At 53.7% G+C, this 18,589-nt stretch overlaps 3 protein-coding genes across 3 annotated transcripts in view; 2 read left to right on the top strand and 1 right to left on the bottom strand.

Annotated features, from left to right (window-relative positions):
- ETH_00021470 (uncharacterized protein) overlaps window positions 1-12,229 on the top strand; it is a gene marked incomplete at both ends in the record, with an annotated part of 32,108 nt that extends 19,879 nt beyond the window's left edge. The window contains 13 exons of the mRNA XM_013374521.1: window positions 27-1,914; window positions 2,101-2,365; window positions 2,473-3,085; window positions 3,202-3,698; window positions 4,049-4,812; window positions 5,061-5,179; window positions 5,356-5,495; window positions 5,794-6,864; window positions 7,345-7,823; window positions 8,277-8,820; window positions 9,145-9,837; window positions 10,312-11,420; window positions 11,758-12,229. Of these exons, the coding sequence (XP_013229975.1) occupies window positions 27-1,914; window positions 2,101-2,365; window positions 2,473-3,085; window positions 3,202-3,698; window positions 4,049-4,812; window positions 5,061-5,179; window positions 5,356-5,495; window positions 5,794-6,864; window positions 7,345-7,823; window positions 8,277-8,820; window positions 9,145-9,837; window positions 10,312-11,420; window positions 11,758-12,229 (8,654 nt within the window). The remainder of the gene's footprint in view (window positions 1-26; window positions 1,915-2,100; window positions 2,366-2,472; window positions 3,086-3,201; window positions 3,699-4,048; window positions 4,813-5,060; window positions 5,180-5,355; window positions 5,496-5,793; window positions 6,865-7,344; window positions 7,824-8,276; window positions 8,821-9,144; window positions 9,838-10,311; window positions 11,421-11,757) is intronic.
- Window positions 12,230-13,597: 1,368 nt separating this feature from the next.
- ETH_00021475 (60S ribosomal protein L31, putative) lies at window positions 13,598-14,435 on the top strand (the record flags this gene model as incomplete). Its single annotated transcript, XM_013374522.1, has 3 exons — window positions 13,598-13,610; window positions 13,833-13,987; window positions 14,238-14,435. The coding sequence occupies 3 exons, from the start codon at window positions 13,598-13,600 to the stop codon at window positions 14,433-14,435; spliced, it is 366 nt and encodes a 121-aa protein (XP_013229976.1).
- A 671-nt stretch (window positions 14,436-15,106) lies between these two features.
- On the bottom strand, window positions 15,107-17,554 carry ETH_00021480 (replication factor c subunit, putative; the record flags this gene model as incomplete). The annotated part of the gene is made up of 8 exons (XM_013374523.1): window positions 15,107-15,167; window positions 15,389-15,447; window positions 15,665-15,793; window positions 16,022-16,093; window positions 16,211-16,276; window positions 16,405-16,506; window positions 16,704-16,838; window positions 17,144-17,554. The coding sequence occupies 8 exons, from the start codon at window positions 17,552-17,554 to the stop codon at window positions 15,107-15,109; spliced, it is 1,035 nt and encodes a 344-aa protein (XP_013229977.1).
- Between the last annotated feature and the right edge of the window lie 1,035 nt (window positions 17,555-18,589).

Raw genomic sequence — 18,589 nt, forward strand, 5'->3', positions numbered from 1 at the left:
GGTCATGGTGATTGTGCCTTATGCAGGCGTACCAGGAGGCAAAGTGAAGATATGCGTGACAATTTTGGACCCTCAAGTTCACTTTTCCTTCGAGATGTTTCAAGGGCTCGTCAGCCTAGAGACTCAGGCGAGGCTGGAACAGCTGCAGGTTGCTAAATCGGCCGCTGCGGCAATGACAGCAATGAAGGCTTCGGTAGCAGCAGCGGCTGCAGCAGCAGAGGCGTCAGCTGTTTCCCTTACACAACAGCAGCCCATCCGGGAGCAAGATCTACAGCCTACGTTACCTCCGGGAGCAGGCGGAACGCAGCAGGTAACAACGTCTGACGCTTTGGGGCCGAATGCCGACAAATTGGGACGATATGCAAACCCCACAGGAACTGAAAGAACCAGTGGTGTGCCAGAGACCCCGCGACCATTGCTGGGAGTGGGGGCCTTGTCATCAGCCCCTTCTGCTCCTGAGATGGGAATTGCGGCCTTGGGGAGCCACACGGGGCCACTACGCGTGACAAACTATTCAGTTTCGATTGGGGACCTTTCAATGGAAGGAAGCTTGCTTCGGTTTTTGAGAGATTATGCGTTTTCCGTGAGAGATGCGGTAGGGCCTGCCTCTCAACAGCGTCAAAGGCCTTTGTTTGGCTGGGTAGCGCCTGAAGGAGGGAGGGGAGCTAGGGGCTCTGAGGCGTTTGCTGAGCCCCCAATTGTTGAAGCAATGGATTTAATACGTTTGCACCAGCAACGCAGAGGTGGAGCTTTTGGAAGGGCTCTGGAGGAGTTAAGGGCAATGTCAAGTGTCTCGCAGCAGCAGCATGAAGAGGGGATCTCGGTGGTGACCAGCAGTAGCGGCAGCAATAGCAGCAGTAGCAGCAGCGTGGACTCACCAGTTGCACTGACTAGAGGATCTCTTTCCTGGAGTTTTAAGGACGGGGTGGCTCCTCGGCAACAGCAACCGAACGAACCCTCTTCCAGTGCGCAGCAGCGGAAACTTATTCAACAACAAGCCTCCCTGCAACCACAAACGCAAGCTGCGACTTACCGGGATTCCCGGAACACGGGCCAGAGGGTTGACGATGAGGAAGCAGTAGACTCACCAGAGATGCTGCTCCTTGCAAACCTCATGAATGCGGGGGGCCGCAGCACAACTAAACCACAAGCGTATGGACGGGGAACTCAACGACCAGATGAGGGTTTCCTCCGGGATCAAGGGCCGGTGCAGCCTGGAGAGGAGGGATTGCGTGGGGCCCTGACGCGAAGAAAGGGCATGGGCGTGATGGAAAACACTCCTGCAGGGGCCCCAGGCGACGTGGGAACATCCACGCCGGTTTCGCTGCTGCAAGGAGTGGGTGAGGAAGACTTCAAGGATCCTTACTGCCGTGTCATCGGCTTCTTTTTGTCTTTGATGAATTTCAAACTTCCAGGGGAGACGGAGTTGGACATAAAGGGAGAAGTAATAAAAGGGGCGTTCGAATTTCATGATGCCCATGGGTCGCTCCTAAAAGTGAGCCTTCTAGCTTTGGAGGGCCAGGTATACATATACCCCGAGCTCTGGAGCGCAGACTCCGTCAAGAACTCAGGGGGCCGTCTGGAGCTTATGGTGTCAGGTTACGATCCCATGACAAACTCGCAAGAAGAGCTGTTACACCCAGTATCTGCCTCTGTGGAGATCCAGCGGCAGTACGTGGACGGCCAATCTAGCCATTGGAGCCTCGTGAATATCCGCAGCGCGATGGACGGAGTCTCGGTGGATATCACCTCCGGTCTGCTTCAGCTCGTCTACCACATCATGCGAACTACCAGGGAAATCCTGGAGGGTGCCGAAGGCAGTCTTGGCAGACACACTAGCCTAAGGGTGTATAATGACATACACTCTGAAGTACTTGTTATGCACCGACGGAGATCAAGGGGAGAGCCCAAAGGGTAGGTCGCCTTCTCCAGGCGCTGCCTGAACAAATTAGTTACCCAAAATACTCAGATGATCAGGGCAGCCAGTTACATGGATACCTGCTAGCCTGTCAAGGCCTCGTTAGGTTCCGCTGCTCACTTTCCATCAATTTTTTGCAGGCTGCCTCAGTAGTTGTTTGCAAGTTCCGAGTTTCTGTGCAGGTGGACCTACTCGCGCATGCAGCCAGATGAATGGATTATGACTCCTACATCATCTCTCTACTTTGCAGTTCGAAAGCAGTCAGCTGCAGCAGAGGTTGCCCCCGAGAAACGCCGTTTGTGGAGACGTGGAGGTGTGTCCCACGAGAAGCTCAACGAGACTTACCCAACCTTGAGACTGGAATCCTACGATGATGTCAAACGCATTGTCGAGGGTATCCTCCGGTTGGGAACAAGAACTGTCGACAACGCCTGGCTCAAGTCTTACGTAAGAGGCAATTAGTGCTATTGTAGCTGCAGTGGCAGTTGCTGTTGTGCTTTAGACGTCTTGCTGTTTTCATTTTCATCGGCCTTGTGTTTGGTCCTGGTCTGCAGGAAGAGACGCTATTATTTTCATCAACTCGAAGAGCCCAAGCGCCTCTTGAAATGCTGGTAGATGACATGCCAGTACTTCATGGGGGAGGCAACTTGAGTATGCGCTGTGGTTGGGAAGGCTTATTGCAGCTGCTTCGTAAGGAAATAGGATGGTGCTGTATGGGCCGCCTTCACGCGGACTACTCCAATTGCAGAGCTTACTTCTTGCAAAATGCGGGCTTCAAGGTATTAGTAGAGCCAGTAGTTGACCGGAGGAGTGGCACATGGAGTCTTGCAGTGGGAAGCTGCGTCCAGCTAGCCAACGCATGCTCCATGACCCTGCGAGTTTACGTGGGCCGGGCGAAGAGGAACTGGGGTGGCTTGGCAATATCTTGTTTTGCGGCGAGTGTAACGGGCGAAACTCGCGTCTCTTCGGCCCACGAAGAGTACATTGACATTCTTCCTGGCTGCCGCCGCTCGGTGCCACTGTCCTGGTTTGGAAACGGAACTGTCCCTTCATTGGCTGCCCTTTTGCACACAGAGGGGGGAGGGGAAGCTCAGGAAAGACGTGGGGAGCCCGAAATCCCCCCGGTTCCTTTCCCTGCCCTTTACAAGCTTACCAACAAAACAGGATGTGAGACATATGCAGTTCTTCACTTATGCGGCTAAGTCGTCGGCGTCTGCACATATTCATGGGACTCCGTTTTAATTGCTTTGCTTTTCTGCCTGTCTTGTATGTCCTGATGCCAGATACCCAACCTCGCAGGCTCGACATACCGCCCTTCACTTTACGCTTGCGTGGCTCCTTGATGCTGTATGGGATGGTTGACACGACGGATGTACCTACATCTGAGGCGTCTCGAATAGCCCAGCGTTACGTCATCAAGCTGGAGCCAATGCTTAGTATCAAGAACACGCTTCCTTTCCCCATCACAGTCTCCGTCTCTCTGAGAAATATTGGAGACAGCCGCCATTCCCACGAGCCACAGCTGGGTGCAGGAGCCCCGATGGCTACTGCTGCTGCAGGGTCCCCAGGAGCAACCGACGCCTACGCACTTTCTTCAACAGGAGAGCCAGGGAAGCCTTTAAGGTACGCCTTTGGGAACCCGCAAGCTGAGCTTTTGGCCGAGCTCGAGACCCGAAAGAGACAAAAGGAAGAGGCGCAGCAACAGAAGTCAAGAGGAACGGCTGCTAAGCTTGTGGCAGACAGTTTCGTCGAGGCGACCATCCCCTCCCATCAGAGCTGGGTATGTACTGTATGTATTTATGCGCGTGTATCTGTTTTATCATGACATAATAAACAGCTAGGAAATAGCTACGTCCCCTCAAATATATGCAAAAGCAGCTGCACGTCGGTCTGTACGCTTCACAGAGTGCTTTCGTTTGATATTTTTGTACATACATGAAGTCAGACAGAAACATGTGCATACTGCATGGCTAGTCGTACTTGGCAGGAACCTTGCCTTGGTAAGACTTGGAGATTTGCATCGATGTACTGTGGCCCTTTTTGCAAAGTGCTTTACCAATGTTTGGATCGGCCACTGGCTGCGTCATACACATGTACTCGATAAGAGTTTTGTCTCAATTTCTTCCTTAGGGTCTGCCGGTCGGTGAGCAAAGACTGTGGCTCGTGCTGCGGGTTCATGGGGCCCCACTTGAGCAGTTTAACACCCAGCTCGAAGCATTCCACCCAACCGATGGAAGGCCATTGGGTCCTTTGGAGCTGCAGTTGCTGGCGTCTGCTGCTTCTCGCGGAGCATCTCGGCTAAGTGGCGCAGCTTGGCTGTTGCAGCAAGAGAACCTTGAAGGTGTTTTGAGCCAGGCAGCAGCGAACGGGGTGTCGTCAGGCCTTGGAGTTGGAGAAGAGAAGCAGAAAAAGCGCAAGAATCACCGGCAACAGCAACAACAGCAGCACCAGCAGCCAACTACTGTGTATGAGTCCCAAGGGTTTGCTGTGTTACTGCCATCACAAGACACCTTAACAGTTTCAAAGGTGTTGCAGCTGAAAAACGGCCGCGGAGAGTCTTTGCTGCCTCCTGGAGCTCTCAAGCTCGTGAAGGCTGAGGCAATGAACCAGCGAAGAGGAAAGCGACTGCCCCCTCTTTTCTCTGAAATGCAGTTGGCTGCGGACGTCAGCAGGAGGCAAATCACGGTGTTTGCTCCGTACTTTTTTGAAAATCTAACAGAAGCCACATTGTCAGTAAATGGAGCCCTTGTCCCCAGCCGCTGCCGACTCTATACCACAGAGGAAGACATGCGGGCTGCCTCTATTCGAGCCTACAGAATAGACCAGCTGGCCGACCGGGTCTTGCAGTCCTCCCTCAGCAGGAAGCAGGACCTCTCAGGCATATCTACTGCCAGGTAATACAGGAGCCCAAAACCGAGCTTGCTGCTAATGCTCTGGCTGCTTATTGACTTTGCGGACAGGGAGCATATGGAACAGCGCCTACAGCTAGGCTTAGCTGTGTTGTCGAGTCTCATCAGTGCGGTGTGACTGCCCTTCTCCAGCAGCGCCTTTAGGAGCCTGCTTCACTGTCTATTCGTGTTGCTTTAACTCTCAATAACCACGCATTTTTTACCTGATTCCTCTCCTGCATGTGTCTGTGCAGGCCACCACTTGTACTTAAGTTGGCGACGCTGCGGAAACAGCGGTACCTTCGTTTTGGCTGGGGGTATCGTGTGGCGTCTGCTACGAGAGAGGAGCAGCGCCAAAGCAACGAGCTTCCGAGTGAGTTTTCCGTCAATTGTTTCAGTCGATATTCGCGTCGATGTCGTTTAGCTTGTACTTTATTGTGGCTTTCTTTTTCCTCTGCACCCCGTCTTTGTGGTCCCTTCTATAATTTTGCCATTACCTATGGCTGCACGTATGAGAATGGAAGTTCCCATTGCGCGTTTATGCACCAGGTGGAGGTGGAGGCTCGGTAGACTCAGTCACTTCTTCTCTCAACCACGGGGAGGCGGAGAGACAGCAGACACTGGGAGGGGCGTCTGACGTCCAGAGAGACGTGTCAAGGGGAGAGTCTCCAGTTCTGAAGGCCGCAGCGGTAATCCATCACTCATTGTTATCTCCGGTTCCAATTTGTAGCGTCGTCGATAACGTTGTTTCTCAGTTGTACATGTTGATTATGCATGTATACGCATGCGCATAGAGAATTGTGCAGGAGCGTGTATCTTATGCCTAAGTGTTCCGACTCGTTTGTCTCCAAGCCCGCACACGTGCATATTTCGCAGTCGCCAGATAGTGGTTCCAGACGAAAACATGTGTGTTTGGCTTTGCAGCCGCAGGGTAGTTTCATTTATACCTTCAAGTTGCATAAAGCTCTGTATCCTGGTTGTGCACAGTCTTCGACAGACTCCTTCATCGATGACGACACCTTGGGACATCTGCCGAGCGAGAGCCGCAGGCGTTTCGGGCAGAAAGGGCCTGTGGGTTCTTTTGGCGTCCCCCGCTCTCACTCTGACATCATGAGCACAGGGGGTGATTCTGAAGATAGGGGTTTTCTGGGAGTTCGCCGGGCCAGGACTTTTAAGGTCTCGGTGCAGCGTAGGGTTCGCAAACTTGGGAGGGGCCGCTCGTTTCTCCACCGCAAAAATGCTCCTGATAACACTTTTGACTTGAGGGATACTGATAGTACCGAGAAGGACGCTATTTTTCCAGGGGATGCTACAGATATTTCTGCCCCACCTACGCTGGGAGGGACGGCCACTGCGACCCCGCAAGACCCCGTGCGTAGCAGCAATGGCAACGCGCCTTCAACTCTCGTGCTGGGTCTCTGCACTCGCTACGGAGAAGCCCCTTACTCTACCACGAAAATCGTCAGTGTCATTCCCCGATACGTGTTCATCTCGCGCCTTCCGTTTTCTGTGGTGGTGCGGGAAGTACGCAGTCGGAGCCGAGTTCTGGGAGGGGCGATGGGAGGGCGGCAGAAAGTGAGCCCCTGCGAGCTCTCTCTCTTTGCAGGGGAGACGAAGGCGTTCCATGGGGTGGAACCCCGCGTGCTACTGACACAGGCAGAAAGGAGCTTGGTGTCATGCTCGTTTTCGCTGGTGCCTGCCCATGTGCCTTCCTTCTTTCAAGTTGAGCTGACCCCTCGGGGAGGTGGCACCCAGGTGTACCTCCCTGAGCACTGTCCTATAGTGCAGGTCTCCATCGTTTCAGGCCTCTTTGGAGATGTTCCTGCGTTACCGTACACTTACAATGGCAGCTTCATTGTACTATCACTGCCGGAAAACCCTCAGTTTGCCATCCTCAACCTCAGCAGCTATTACCTTGCTCACGCACCTGCAGAACGCAGTCGGCGCACACAACAAAACCAGCTGCGAGATGATGCCTTTGCCATTTCCGTGACTAGCGGATCTCAGACGAAGACCACAGCGAAGAAGGGACGTGATGAATCAGATGCCAATCTCCGCGTAAGCGCCTAGAGACAGCATTAGTTGGGACAAAACGCGGGGGATATAGCAGTAGATTTAATGACAGCGGGAACTGCATGGGTTCTGTAGTGCAGATATCAGCCACATGTTCTTTCCATGGATCAGTCTTTAACAGTCTCCGTGACTGCGGCGGCAACATGCTAGCTCAGCAGGAGGGGCCTGCCTGATGCGGTTCTTCCTGTTTTTAGAATTCTGCGCATGCCGGTTTTTGATGCTCCGATATTGCTTTGACTTGGGGCAGTGGCATGCTTGGAAAGAGCAAGAGGGCTTGATAGTCATAGGGGTGCTTTGTAGGCACGTAATTGACAGTAGCCGGTCTTGAGCAACCACCTGCCCGACTTCTTGCCCTTTCACCTGATGGGAGTCCTTGTTTTGGGTTACAGCTTCTTTGGGGCCTGTGTCTTAGCACTTAGGAGTCCACGTCTTCATCATCCTTCGGTGTTGTGCACTGTTTTTTAGTTGATCCCACCGTGGGGCTCTGTGCCTTTCATTCCGCCCTACCACAAGAACCTGGAAAACGCGCGCGTGCGCCTAAGGGTACTCGACGTGGAGCACTGTCCCTGGTCTGTATACAGCTTGGCATCAGTTGACGAGGACCTGCAGACTATTGAGTTCGTGCCACACCAGCAGCCGCAGGGATCCGCTCCCACTGGCGCCTTCTTGGGGGTTTCCACTAGCCCACCCATGCAGCCAGGGTCCCCGCGCTCAGTTGACGCAGCGTCTACGCGCAAGGCCCCGTTTTTGCAGCGACTGCCCACCAAGACCCTTGTCAGTGCAGCGTCAGCTGCTGCAGCAGCTGCTGCAGCTGCTGTGGGAAACAACAGCAGCGCCCTCACTTGCAACTTTAGGGCAGGGGCAGCGGGAGGAGGCCGGGGCGTTTCTGTCGAAGGGAATCTTGACACCGAGGAAGACCAATTCGCCCAAGACGCAGACACGCGGTGAGCGACAGAAGGGGCGACGAGTGCATATTTAGAGGCAGCGACGAACAGATATGCTCCCCCTTAGACAATGAATGACTTCAAAGGAAAGAGGCGCAAGGGGGGCAACAAAGAAGGGCTCCTCCAGTCACTTGAAACAGCGACAGATTCATACAAGTGTACGCAAGGAGAGGAGACGGCGCAGATACAGTTAGGCAAATATAGGCGGAGACACAAAAAAGAAGTTATAGGCGCATGGAGATAGATACCGAGCGCCCAGGGCGTGATGAAGCAGTCAAAGACAATGCAGCTGATTCCATCAGGCGGAAGCTACAGTGTAGAACCGCAGTAGCTGTGTTTGCCAAGCTGCTTCGTTGCTGCTGCTGGGTCGCAAAAGCTCATGATTTAGAGGGAAATGTTCCGGGTTAGGAGCTGGCTGGCTTGTTGTTGTTCTGTGTTGCTTTGCACTGGCAGCAGCCTCATACGCCCCCAGACTCCTCGCGGAGGCCTGTCTTCGACTGGAGCCAACAAGGAGAAGCAGACGGCCACGCTTTACGTCTTTTCCTTAGTTGCTGCAAACGGCAGCCGCATTCTCATAATTACCGAATCTCCTGAGGTGGCAGAGAAAATGCGCGCAGGGGGCGCAGCCTTTGACATGATCAGGGAAGAGTTCATGAGGAAGAGCGGTAAGCACGACGGCGGCGCAGTTGCCGCTGCTGCTGCTGCCGGGCTGTACGACCCAACAACTACATCAGCAGCTGCAGGCGCTACAGCGTCAAAATCAGCAGCAGAGAGCAGTGGCACTGCCACAGGGAGGCCCAAAGCTGCAGGGGCTTCATCAGGAGATGCCCAATCGCCCGAGACTGCCAGTGTATATACGAAGGACGCCATAATTGCCCAGGACCGCAGCTCGCTGCTGCAGGGAAAACAGCAGCAGAGGCCTCCGCCTTGGCTGGGATTGTCTTTCGAATTTCGTCTCCCCCGATTAACCGTCACGTGGATTCACCAAAGTGAAGTAGTGAGCACCGTGGCCTCTTGCATTTCTTTTTACTTAACTCTTTTCGGCCAAAACGCACTTAAGCAATAAGCGGAACAGATGAATTCATAATAAATGATCAAGCGTCCCGGTGGCTGCGGGCCGTTCTTATGCGCTTGCCTACTCACGGTTGCAAGGCTGCGCTAGAAAGTGTAACGCAGCTTGCCCTGCGTGCGCAGCCCGTTGAGTTGTTTCCCAAATCTCCTATGAGCTGGTCTAGTTTGTGTTGAGGCAGGGTTCTGCTTACTTCGATTATCATGTATATTTGATATTGTTTGCTGGTGCGGGTTTCTCGTGGATGTGTAGGTACTAGCGCTGCACCTGACGGGCCTCTCGCTTTCGGGCTCTGTCAATCCACGACAGCTAGATGTCTTCCTCGAGGCTGTTCCTTTAGAGCGAGTCTTGCAGCAAGTCCGCATGCACTCGCTGCCCGCAGGGTCTGGGGAGGTCGGGAAAGCTCCGCAGGGCTCTCCTAGGGCAGCCCGCCAGCCCGCTGCGTCGAATAGCTCTGTAGGTGAGCAGGGCCCCTGTTTCAAAATTCCGGGAAGGGATGAGTCTGCTTCCCTTAGCGGGAGCAGCAGGAGCTTGACTGCGGGAAACGCAGAAGGCAACGAGGGAGAGGTTCAGCCTGGCGATTTGGAGTCGCCGCCTCTGCAGCGTCACGTGGAGGAGGACTATGGGCTGCTGGTGATGACGCGAAGTGCAGTAACACTTTCCGCGCGGATAGCGATGTTACACGTGGACCATTTTGTTAAGGGAGACATCCCTGTCATACTGAAAAACACGGCGTCCAAGTACGGAAAGGAAACAGAAGAGTTCCTAGAGGTTGCCGTTGTCAGGTCTCTTGTGGATCCTCGACAGGCTCCCACTTACGAGCTCTTGGAAGTGCGCATCAGTCCCTTCAGCGCCAACATTGAGCTTCTCGTTATTGAGCAGCTCATAAGCATATACGAAAAAGAAGTGGAAATGCTGCACAAGTTCGCCCTCGCAGCTCCACAGGTATGCGATCGCCGGTCCCACCAACTATCAGCTGTCTTCCAGGCAGCTATATTTTTATCTTGAGTATATTTGGGTCGTGAATTCGGCTACTCCCTGAATGTATGCATTCCATTTTGACTTCTCTCGCCCCTGAGCGCCTCTGGCACTCCAAGTTGCTCTTCTTCCTTTCATGCCTGCCTACATCATTTTACTGCCGCCGCTGTTTCTCCAACTTGCTTTGCGGGTGGTGTCTAAGCTCCTCTACACAATCTGGTGGATTCTTGAGTTTGGCTTTTCCCTGTCTCTGATGTCTATTGAGTTCTGCTTCACTTGTTTGTCTTAGACTGCTAGTCTTTTCTTTGCCTGTCTCATTGGCCTTTTTTCGATTGTGTTGCTGCACTTCCCCCCTGCTGCTGGTGGCTTTGCTGCACTTCCCCCCTGCTGCTGGTGCTGTTGCTACACTGTCCCCTGCTGCTGGTGCTGTGTTTTGCTCAGAAACCGCCAGCCCTCCAGACGGCCCTAAAATGCAGCGTCGCTGCTGACGCCCTGCGGCAGCTGGCGGTGATGAAGATTCTTGAGGAGAATCGCCAGGAGCAGGTGATGGTTGCGGAGACGACAGCAGGAAATGCTTCGGCAGCTGTTCCTTCTTTAGGGGGTGCGGCGGCAGAGGCGGGAGGAGGCCCCCCAGGCACTGGGGCTGCTGCTGCTGCTGCAGCCTTTTTGGTGCACCCCTTGGCCATGGACCTCACCCACTCCAGCATGCACAGCCTCTCGCTGGCCCCGCTGTCGCTGGACAAGCTGAGGCCAACCACCAGTTCAGCAGGAGGGTATCTGTCTTCTGTTTCTGGAGATGCAACGTCGGGGGAGACTCACAGCGGGGACCCATTCAACGAGGTGCTGCTGCGGGAGCCCATTTCTATGCAGTTTTACGCCACCCCACGGGTGTACATAAACCCCCCATCTTCGCATGTGCTGGTCTTGCCGAACCCGAGGTGGATGGAGCTGCACCGGGCGAGTCCCGTGTATATAAAGAACCTGACCATCAGCACTCTGTCTCTCACTGTGTCCATTCGCACTTCGGAGCACCGAATATCCCGCCAGGTGCTGCACATAGTCGATGCCCTGCCTCTGGACACTCCTTATATGACCATTCAAATAGCAAGGGAAAGGCGGAAGTTCACTGTCTGCTCCTGGCACGAGCTGATCCACTCTCTGCGCAACTCTTACCTGCGGCAGTTCATCCGGCAATCCCTGCCTTCGGCATGGATTAGCAATCCGTGTGCATTTGTGGTGGGCTTTATAAGGGGCACAAGTGCCCTCTGTCGGCAAACAGTGAAGGGCGCGAAGACCAACCGCAACAGCTTTGAGGGGCTCATGATGGGCTTCCGCATCGGCTTTATTCTCTTCATCATTTACACCATGGGAGGCGTCATGCAGTCTTTGTCGCATGTTCTCAACATCCTGCACAAGCTCATGAGGGGCTCCAGGCCCAGGCCCTACGGCGTGCTTGACGCGTTCTGGAAAGGACTCAACGGATTCATTTTAGACACTTTTTGGAGGCCTTGGGTTGCTGTTGTTACAGAACCAGCCGCCAGTGTCACTAGGTACGCCATTAAATCCCAGCTAGCTGGCTGCCGGCATGTAGATTGGCGTCTTCACGCACATTCACGTACCAGCTAGCTAAGGAGTTGGCTAGCTGGAGGAGGCTGCCCTGAGTCGGCCCTTCCCACAAGCGCAGACACAGAAGACAAAGAAACAAAGATGCACCCACAAGGCCCCACATAGCTAGAAACAGCCGCAGGGGCAACTGGTCTAGACATTGTTCTGTAGTGCGAGCCGTGTGCAAGCTGCTGCAGCCAAGCAGAAATATGCGCCAGTTTGCTGCTGTTGCGCAGCTATGCTTTGCCTGGTTCCCCTCCCTGTTTGCGAATTTGGCTGCAGAGGCGACAGCTGGTGGAAGACGACGGCGATTCTGATTGCCTGTTGCGTGCGTTGCTTGATTTCTCCTTTATTTGGCCTTTCGAATTTCTTGGCCTCTGTGGCGGAGGGTTTCGCAAACACGTTAATAGGCGACTTCGAACAATTTACTCGAGTGCAGGAACGGGCAGACTTAGACAAAAAACATAGACACCCCTCGCCTTCCAGCGCAATGAACGCTGGAGGCGGCTTCCACCGGGGCCTCCAAGGACACAAGGGAGGTGACCCAGGAGGCACAGGGCTGGGTAGTCGTTTCCGCAGAGCCAAAAGGCATGCTGCAGGCAAACACAAAGCACGTGGAAATGCAGAGGGAACGAGAACTGCTGCGGGAGGGGTCGCGAATGGCTCCATTATTGCGGGGAAGCAGAGGGCAGGCAGCAGCTTCTCTGGTGCCTTCAGGCGTCCCTCTTCAAAACAAGTGACCTTTGCTGTTTAACAGCTAATAATTTACAAATTTTAGCTTGAGGCTGCCCTCATGCGTTTGCAATTAGAATTGGATCTCCCCAGTCTTTCGGCGCAAACGCCTGCCTAGTTTAATCAGTGCCCCTTGATTCAAGTCGAGGCTGCCTAAGGCCCGAGAAGCCTTTACGTATTACGACCAGTCGTTAATTCCCACGGCTGTCTGAGCGCTCCCGTGTCCCCGTGTCTACTGCTGCGGGTACTGAGGGCGTCACAGTAGGCCCAGTAGTTGCTGTTCAGAGGACGTTGGCTTCTGCTGCTTCTGATAGATATTCGGTACGCAGAGCCAGCAAAGAGTTGAGGCACAGAAGAGTGAACTAGCACTAAGCCCTGTACTGAAAGCCAAGCCACCTGGCGGTAGAGGGGTGCAACGGGAATAGAATGGGCAGCATGTGCCACACCAGCGGTGCCTGTTTCCCCCAAGGCAGCTGAGAAGGGCAGCACCTATTCTGTGATGCCTTTGTTCTGAACACTGGTAGCGATTAGATCCTGAGTTGGAGGTACATGTCGGTAATTGAATACAAGTCCGCATAAACAAAGCCCCGAGAGATAGAGACCAGAGCCCCTCAGTAGTTCAGGCACATTATAGGCTCCATCACTCAAGGGGAAGTTGTCTTCACCTCTGAAAATTAGAACCTGTTCCTGTGCTTTTCTCCTAAGTTCCCGTGGAGCTCTTGTGGCTAAGCGCACTAGGACGGCGCTCAGCTCTACTGCCCCCAGCGCCACCAGTAACTGAGTCTTTCCCCATGACGCCACTGGCCTTGCTTTGTAACGTTCAAATTAGGTAGCACACGTTCAGGTCTGTCTGCCTGCAGCTTTGTAGCTTGCAAGTACTCATGTGGTGGCTTTATGGGTTCACCAAGGAGCACGCACATCCAGAAAACAAGATGAGGGCAGTTTCCCTGGAGCTATATACATATATTTATGGTGTTGGTGCACGTTTACACTTGAAGGAAATAAGCGTTGTAGCAGCGGTTAAGAATTGGTGGCATTTCTGCACGGCATTATCTCTGATGTCCGTCTTCTACATACATCTTATGAGTAAGTGGCCGTTTGGAGCACAGCATTTAGTTATTATGTGAACTCAACCAAATAATAGCACAGACGCATTTTCCTATGGCTTCGTGCTGCATGCAACAGCAGCAGTCACAGAAGCCAGCCCCGGCTGCGGAACCCCACAGGCCGCTACGCTGGGGCTGCTGCACCCGTAGCAAGTGAGAAGACAAGACGAGGGAAGCAAGGCTGCCGGACGACCACCGCAAGTTTAAATCCAGGAATTACATTGTGTTTCTTCTGCGGCGCTGGATAGGCTCGCTCGTATCTTCAGTTCCAGCAGCTCGCGAAGATGGCGATCAAGAGTGAGAGAGCAGAGCAGAAACCCCGCGATTAAGCCGCCATGCAGCATTCATTATTCCCAGTTGCTGTTCAAAATGCTCTAAATTGGTTTTGCTGGAGTTCTGTAGGGATACTTGCGTTTAATAGGGAATAGACTGGTGCTTCCCTCGTTAAGGTTCCCACAGTGGTTGGGCCAGCGCTGCATGCATGCTCCCTTTTTGTGTTCTCATTTTGTCACATTTCAGGCGGGAAGAAGAAAGCCACCAAATCTATGCAACCTGCTTGCAGAGATTACACAATTCACCTCCACAAGATTGTGCACGGCATCCAGTTCAAGAAGAGAGCTCCCCGCGCTATTCGCGAGATCCGGAAGTTTGCGGAGAAGGTCATGCACACAAAAGTAAGCGAAAATGCGGCTTCTCATTGCTAATCAAGAATAAAAACCCAAGTGGAACACACGTTTTCATCGAATTCCTCAGGGCTATTCCAGCTAGGCTCACCCAATGACACACTCTAAATTCTCCTTTCGGGGCGGAGGAAACTTGCCTGGATCCGGCAGTAATAGTGCATTTCTTTTTTGTTTCAAGTATTGTGTTGTTTAATTTGTCTCATTTTGGAATTAATTGTTTGGTATCTTCGCATTTTCGTAGGACGTGCGCATCGACACGAAGCTGAACAAGCACATCTGGAGCAACGGCATCCGCAACTTGCCGCGCCGCGTGCGTGTGCGAATGGCCCGGCGCCGCAACGAAGATGAAGACGCAGCTGAGAAGTTCTATACTTTAGTGCAGCACGTGCCGGTGGCATCTTTTGCGGGTTTGGGGCCCGAGTATGTGAACGAGGAGTAAATGTTGAACGATAAAGCTGTACGCGCGCCGCTGCAGAAGCAGCTGCAACAGCGGGTGAGGCGCTGCAGAAAGCTGGGCGTCAACGCCCGCGTGCAGCTTTCCAAACTTTGGTTCATTTTAACGGATACTGGGGGATACAGAGGAATTAGATCGCCGAAGATCGTCTTTCACAAAGTCTGGTTACTCTAGCTTGGCCCAGAGGCCACTCTATTAAGTGCTTCTGCAAGAAAGCTGAACTACTCGAGTCTGCATGCAGCCGGCAGCCGCAGTTCTAGTCATATCCCACATGAAGCTGAGACAGCCAGGTCTCGGAAAATAGAATTTGAAAACAAGTTCCAGCTCGTTATCATGTAGCCAGTAGCCAAGTGCACTGGTGGACTTAGGGCTGCACGCTTGGTCGCTGACGCTGCAGCACCGGCTGCTGCTGCAGCGCCAGCTGCTGCTAGAGCTGGAGCTGCAGCTGCTGCGACGGTCTACCCGTTGGCGCCGCAGCAAGTCACATCTGGGACTTTGCTAGGGTCCGGTTGTGTACAGTTCAGGCCCTGGCTAGGGTTTAGGGCGTGCGAAAATTAGGCCCTGGCTAGGGTTTAGGGTTTGGTCACTGGCTAGGGTGTAGGGCGCGGGCTGATTAGGGTTTAGTTGGGGTTTGGCGCTGCGATGCTGTCCAGAGTTTAGTACTTCACAGAGGGGCGGAAGGAAATAGCAACTTTGCAGAGCTGCGCAAGCATCTTCCTAAAAGAACAGACCCCAAACCCTAAACCCTTAACCCTAGATCCGCGCACATTTTCGCGCACAAATGCCTCGCATAGAGGCTGATCCCACCAAGAGCAACTGCAGCAGCAAGAGCAGCAGCCGCAAAAGCAGCAGCAGCAAAAGTAGCAGCAGCAGAAACAGCAGCAGCAAAAGTAGCAGCCGCCAAACAAGCAGCAGCAAAGGCAGTAGCAGCAACTTACTCCATCTGAAGCTCTGTGGAGAGTCCCCCGGCCATCGTCATGTGCGTCATGCCTACGATCTGCCAGCACAAGCCAAAGCGAACACAAACCCTAAACCCTAAACCCCAAACCTTCACGCAACAGCAGCGCCAACCTTTTACGGGCACCCCTGCACTCAGCTCCTCTGGCCCTATAAACCCTAAACCCTAGGGGCCAAACCCTGCTGTTGCCCCCACCGGGCTCGTGCCTGCGGGTGAGCCAGGCTCAAACCCTAAACCGTAAACCCTAAATCCTCACCCCCAAGAACTCAAGTAGCAGATGCTCCTGAAGCTCAGAGTCCGCACGCCTGAGGACTCCGCGGAAAGTTGTGACGACGTCAAGGGGGGTATAGCCGAGACTGAGGATGACTCGGGCCACTGACTGTGCCTGCACGCAAACCCTAAACCCTAAACCCTAAACCCTAAACCCTAAACCTCAGGAAGCAAAGGGAGCCGACGGCAGCGAGTCCGTGCAGGAGTTAAAGAGAAGTGACAGGCCTAGACGGATAAGTAGAAAGAAACACAAATACTAGAAACTGGAGTATTAAAAATACTACTGGGAACTGAAACCTGGACCCTAAACCCTAAACCCTAAACCCTGAAAACAGCAGCTTACCCCGTACCAGTCCCCGGCCACGCACTGCTGCATTATGCGCCGCAGCATTTCTGGAGGCGGCGTGTCGCATACCTTAAGGGCCACCAAACGCCAGCGCCAAACCCTAAACCCTAAACCCTGAATCCCAAACCCTAAACCCTAAACCCTGAATCCTAAACCCTAAACCCTAAACACTATAAGAATGCGCACCTTCTCAACGTTTTCTTTGTTGACGAGGCCAAATCCTGACACAGTTGACTGCAGGTTGTTCAGAGCCTGCGCGGAAACCCTAAAGCCAAAACGCTAAACCCTAAAGCCTCAATTTGGAAAAGGCAACTGGGAGTCGCGAGCAAGAAAATTCCAAAGCAAAACCACACAGGCAGACGCTAGGGTTTAGGGTTTACGCTGCGCATGTCTCCGTCCGCTGAAAACACAATGGCCTCAATTCCATCATCTGTAAAGGTGACGTTTTCTTTAGCGCAGACTTCTCGCAGCCGCTGCACCAGCTGCGCGAAAACCCCAAACCCTAAACCCTAAACCCTAAACCCTAAATCCTAAACCCTCACCCCTAAACCCCAAACCCCAACCCGCAAACGCCCCAGGCTCCGAAGCCTGAGGCTGTGCAGTTGCGGCACCGCAGCTCCGCAATCACTACCACGGAGCTCCAAACCCTAAACCCTAAACCCTAAACCCTAAAGCCTACGTGGGCGTCGGACAACTTCGTGAATCTCAGGATGGCGCAGCGGGACTGCAGCGGCTCAATAACTGAAGAAGAAGAATTGCAAGCTAAAGCAAATCTGGTGGTGTCGCTGTGCAGCTCCATGATGCGCCGCAGGGCCTGCAGTGTACGTACACCCCAAACTGCAGCACACGCTGCTGCTGTTGCTGCACGGAGGAACGCTAGTCCGAGCCGTTCGCTGCAGCAGCAGCATCTGGCGCAGCAGCATCAACATCTGGTGCAGCAGCAGCATCTGGTGCAGCAGCAGCAGCTGCTGCTGCTGCTGCCAGTAGCTTCCTTTTGCCCAGTGGCCCGAAGCTTGCTTCCAGTGTGCTGCAGTGCAGAGGTGCGGGTTTTGCTGCGTTGGGAGGGCTTCGGGGTTTGGGTGCGAGGGTTTAGGGTTTAGGGTTTAGGGTTTGGGGGACCTGCTGCGCCGCTTCCGTCATAGAATCCACTTCGTCTAAAATTATTATTTTGTGCCGCCCCAGAGGCAAATCTCTTCGCTCTTTTGCAAACGCCTTTATCCGGTCCCGCACTACGTCGATGCTCCTGCGCACGCCGCAGCGCCCCTTGCTGCTGCTGCTGCTGCTTGTGGTATTGCTGCTGCTGCTGCTTGCAGTGTCTTTGTGGCTGCTGGGGCTTGCGGTGTTGCTGCTACTGCTGGTGCTTGCGGTGTTGCCGCCGCTGCTAGTGCTTGCGGTGGTGCTGCTGCTGCTGTTTGTGCTGTTGCCGATGAGCTGTTTGTGGTGTTGCTGCTGCTGCTGCTTGCGGAGTTGCTGCTGCTGTTGCTGCGCGTCGGCCACTGCTGCTGCTGCTGCTCTTAGTGCCAACTTCATGCGGCAGCGCAGCAAGCAGCAGGGCGGACGCCCGTGGCTGCCCAACCTCCCCAACCCCTAAACCCTAAACCCTAAACCCTGGCTCACCTCTCGTCAGAAGCATTTAATTCCAAGCAGCAGCTGCGCCACCGAGACTGCAGCAAAGCCCTCGCGAGGCAAAGAACACTTGAGGTTTTTCCGGTGCCTGGGGGCCCCTGCAGCAGCAAGTGTCCATACACCCCACGGCCGCACGGCGCTGACTGCGCAAAGGAGAACTCCAGCACTTTTAATGCCAGACAATAACAAATAAATTAATAGATTAATAAATTAATAAATAATAAACTAGTAAATAATAAATAATAAATAAATAGTGGACAAACAGAGCAATAACAAAGTTCATTGCTGGCGATAGGCAGGGCAGCAGCCGTGGCCAGGAGGAAGCAAAAAGACAGACAAAAGAAGAAGACAAATAAAAATAAAATAAATAAAAATAAATAAAAATAAAACAAAAAGCAAGAGATAACCGGGGCAGAAACGTAAAATGGAAGGCGGACCCTAAACCCTAAACCCTAAACCCTAGACCCTCGCGAAGAGTACGGGAGATACAGACGCAGGCATTTGCAGCAACAGAGAGCAGCAGCAAGACCCAAGCAGAGCAGCAAAACAAATAAAGTGGACCACCCGTGTGGCCTGAGTGGACCACTGGTCCAGCACAAGGGGCCCCACAGGGGGTAGCGTAGGAGGCCCAAAGGGCCGCAGCAGCAGTGGCGCCCAGCAGCAGCTTGAAGCCAAGCAGCAGCAGCAGCAGCAGCGAAGACAGCAGCAGCAGCAGAGCCACGAGAAGCGGCAGTAGCGGAACGGGGAGCAGCAGCAGCAGCAGCAAGAGCAACAGCAACAGCAGGAGGGACTCACAGCCAGCAGCAAATGGGGCATATTGCCCTCCAGTGCAATTATGCGCAGCCGCTGCAGCACTTCGTCGTTGCCCACAACTTCGTCCAGGGCTTGCGGCCTGTACTTCTCAATCCATATAGACTCGTTGCCGCTGCTGCTGCTGCT

The sequence above is a fragment of the Eimeria tenella genome, genomic scaffold (genome assembly GCF_000499545.2).
Source record: "Eimeria tenella Houghton genomic scaffold, Eth_scaff21, whole genome shotgun sequence".
Classification (NCBI taxonomy): domain Eukaryota; phylum Apicomplexa; class Conoidasida; order Eucoccidiorida; family Eimeriidae; genus Eimeria; species Eimeria tenella.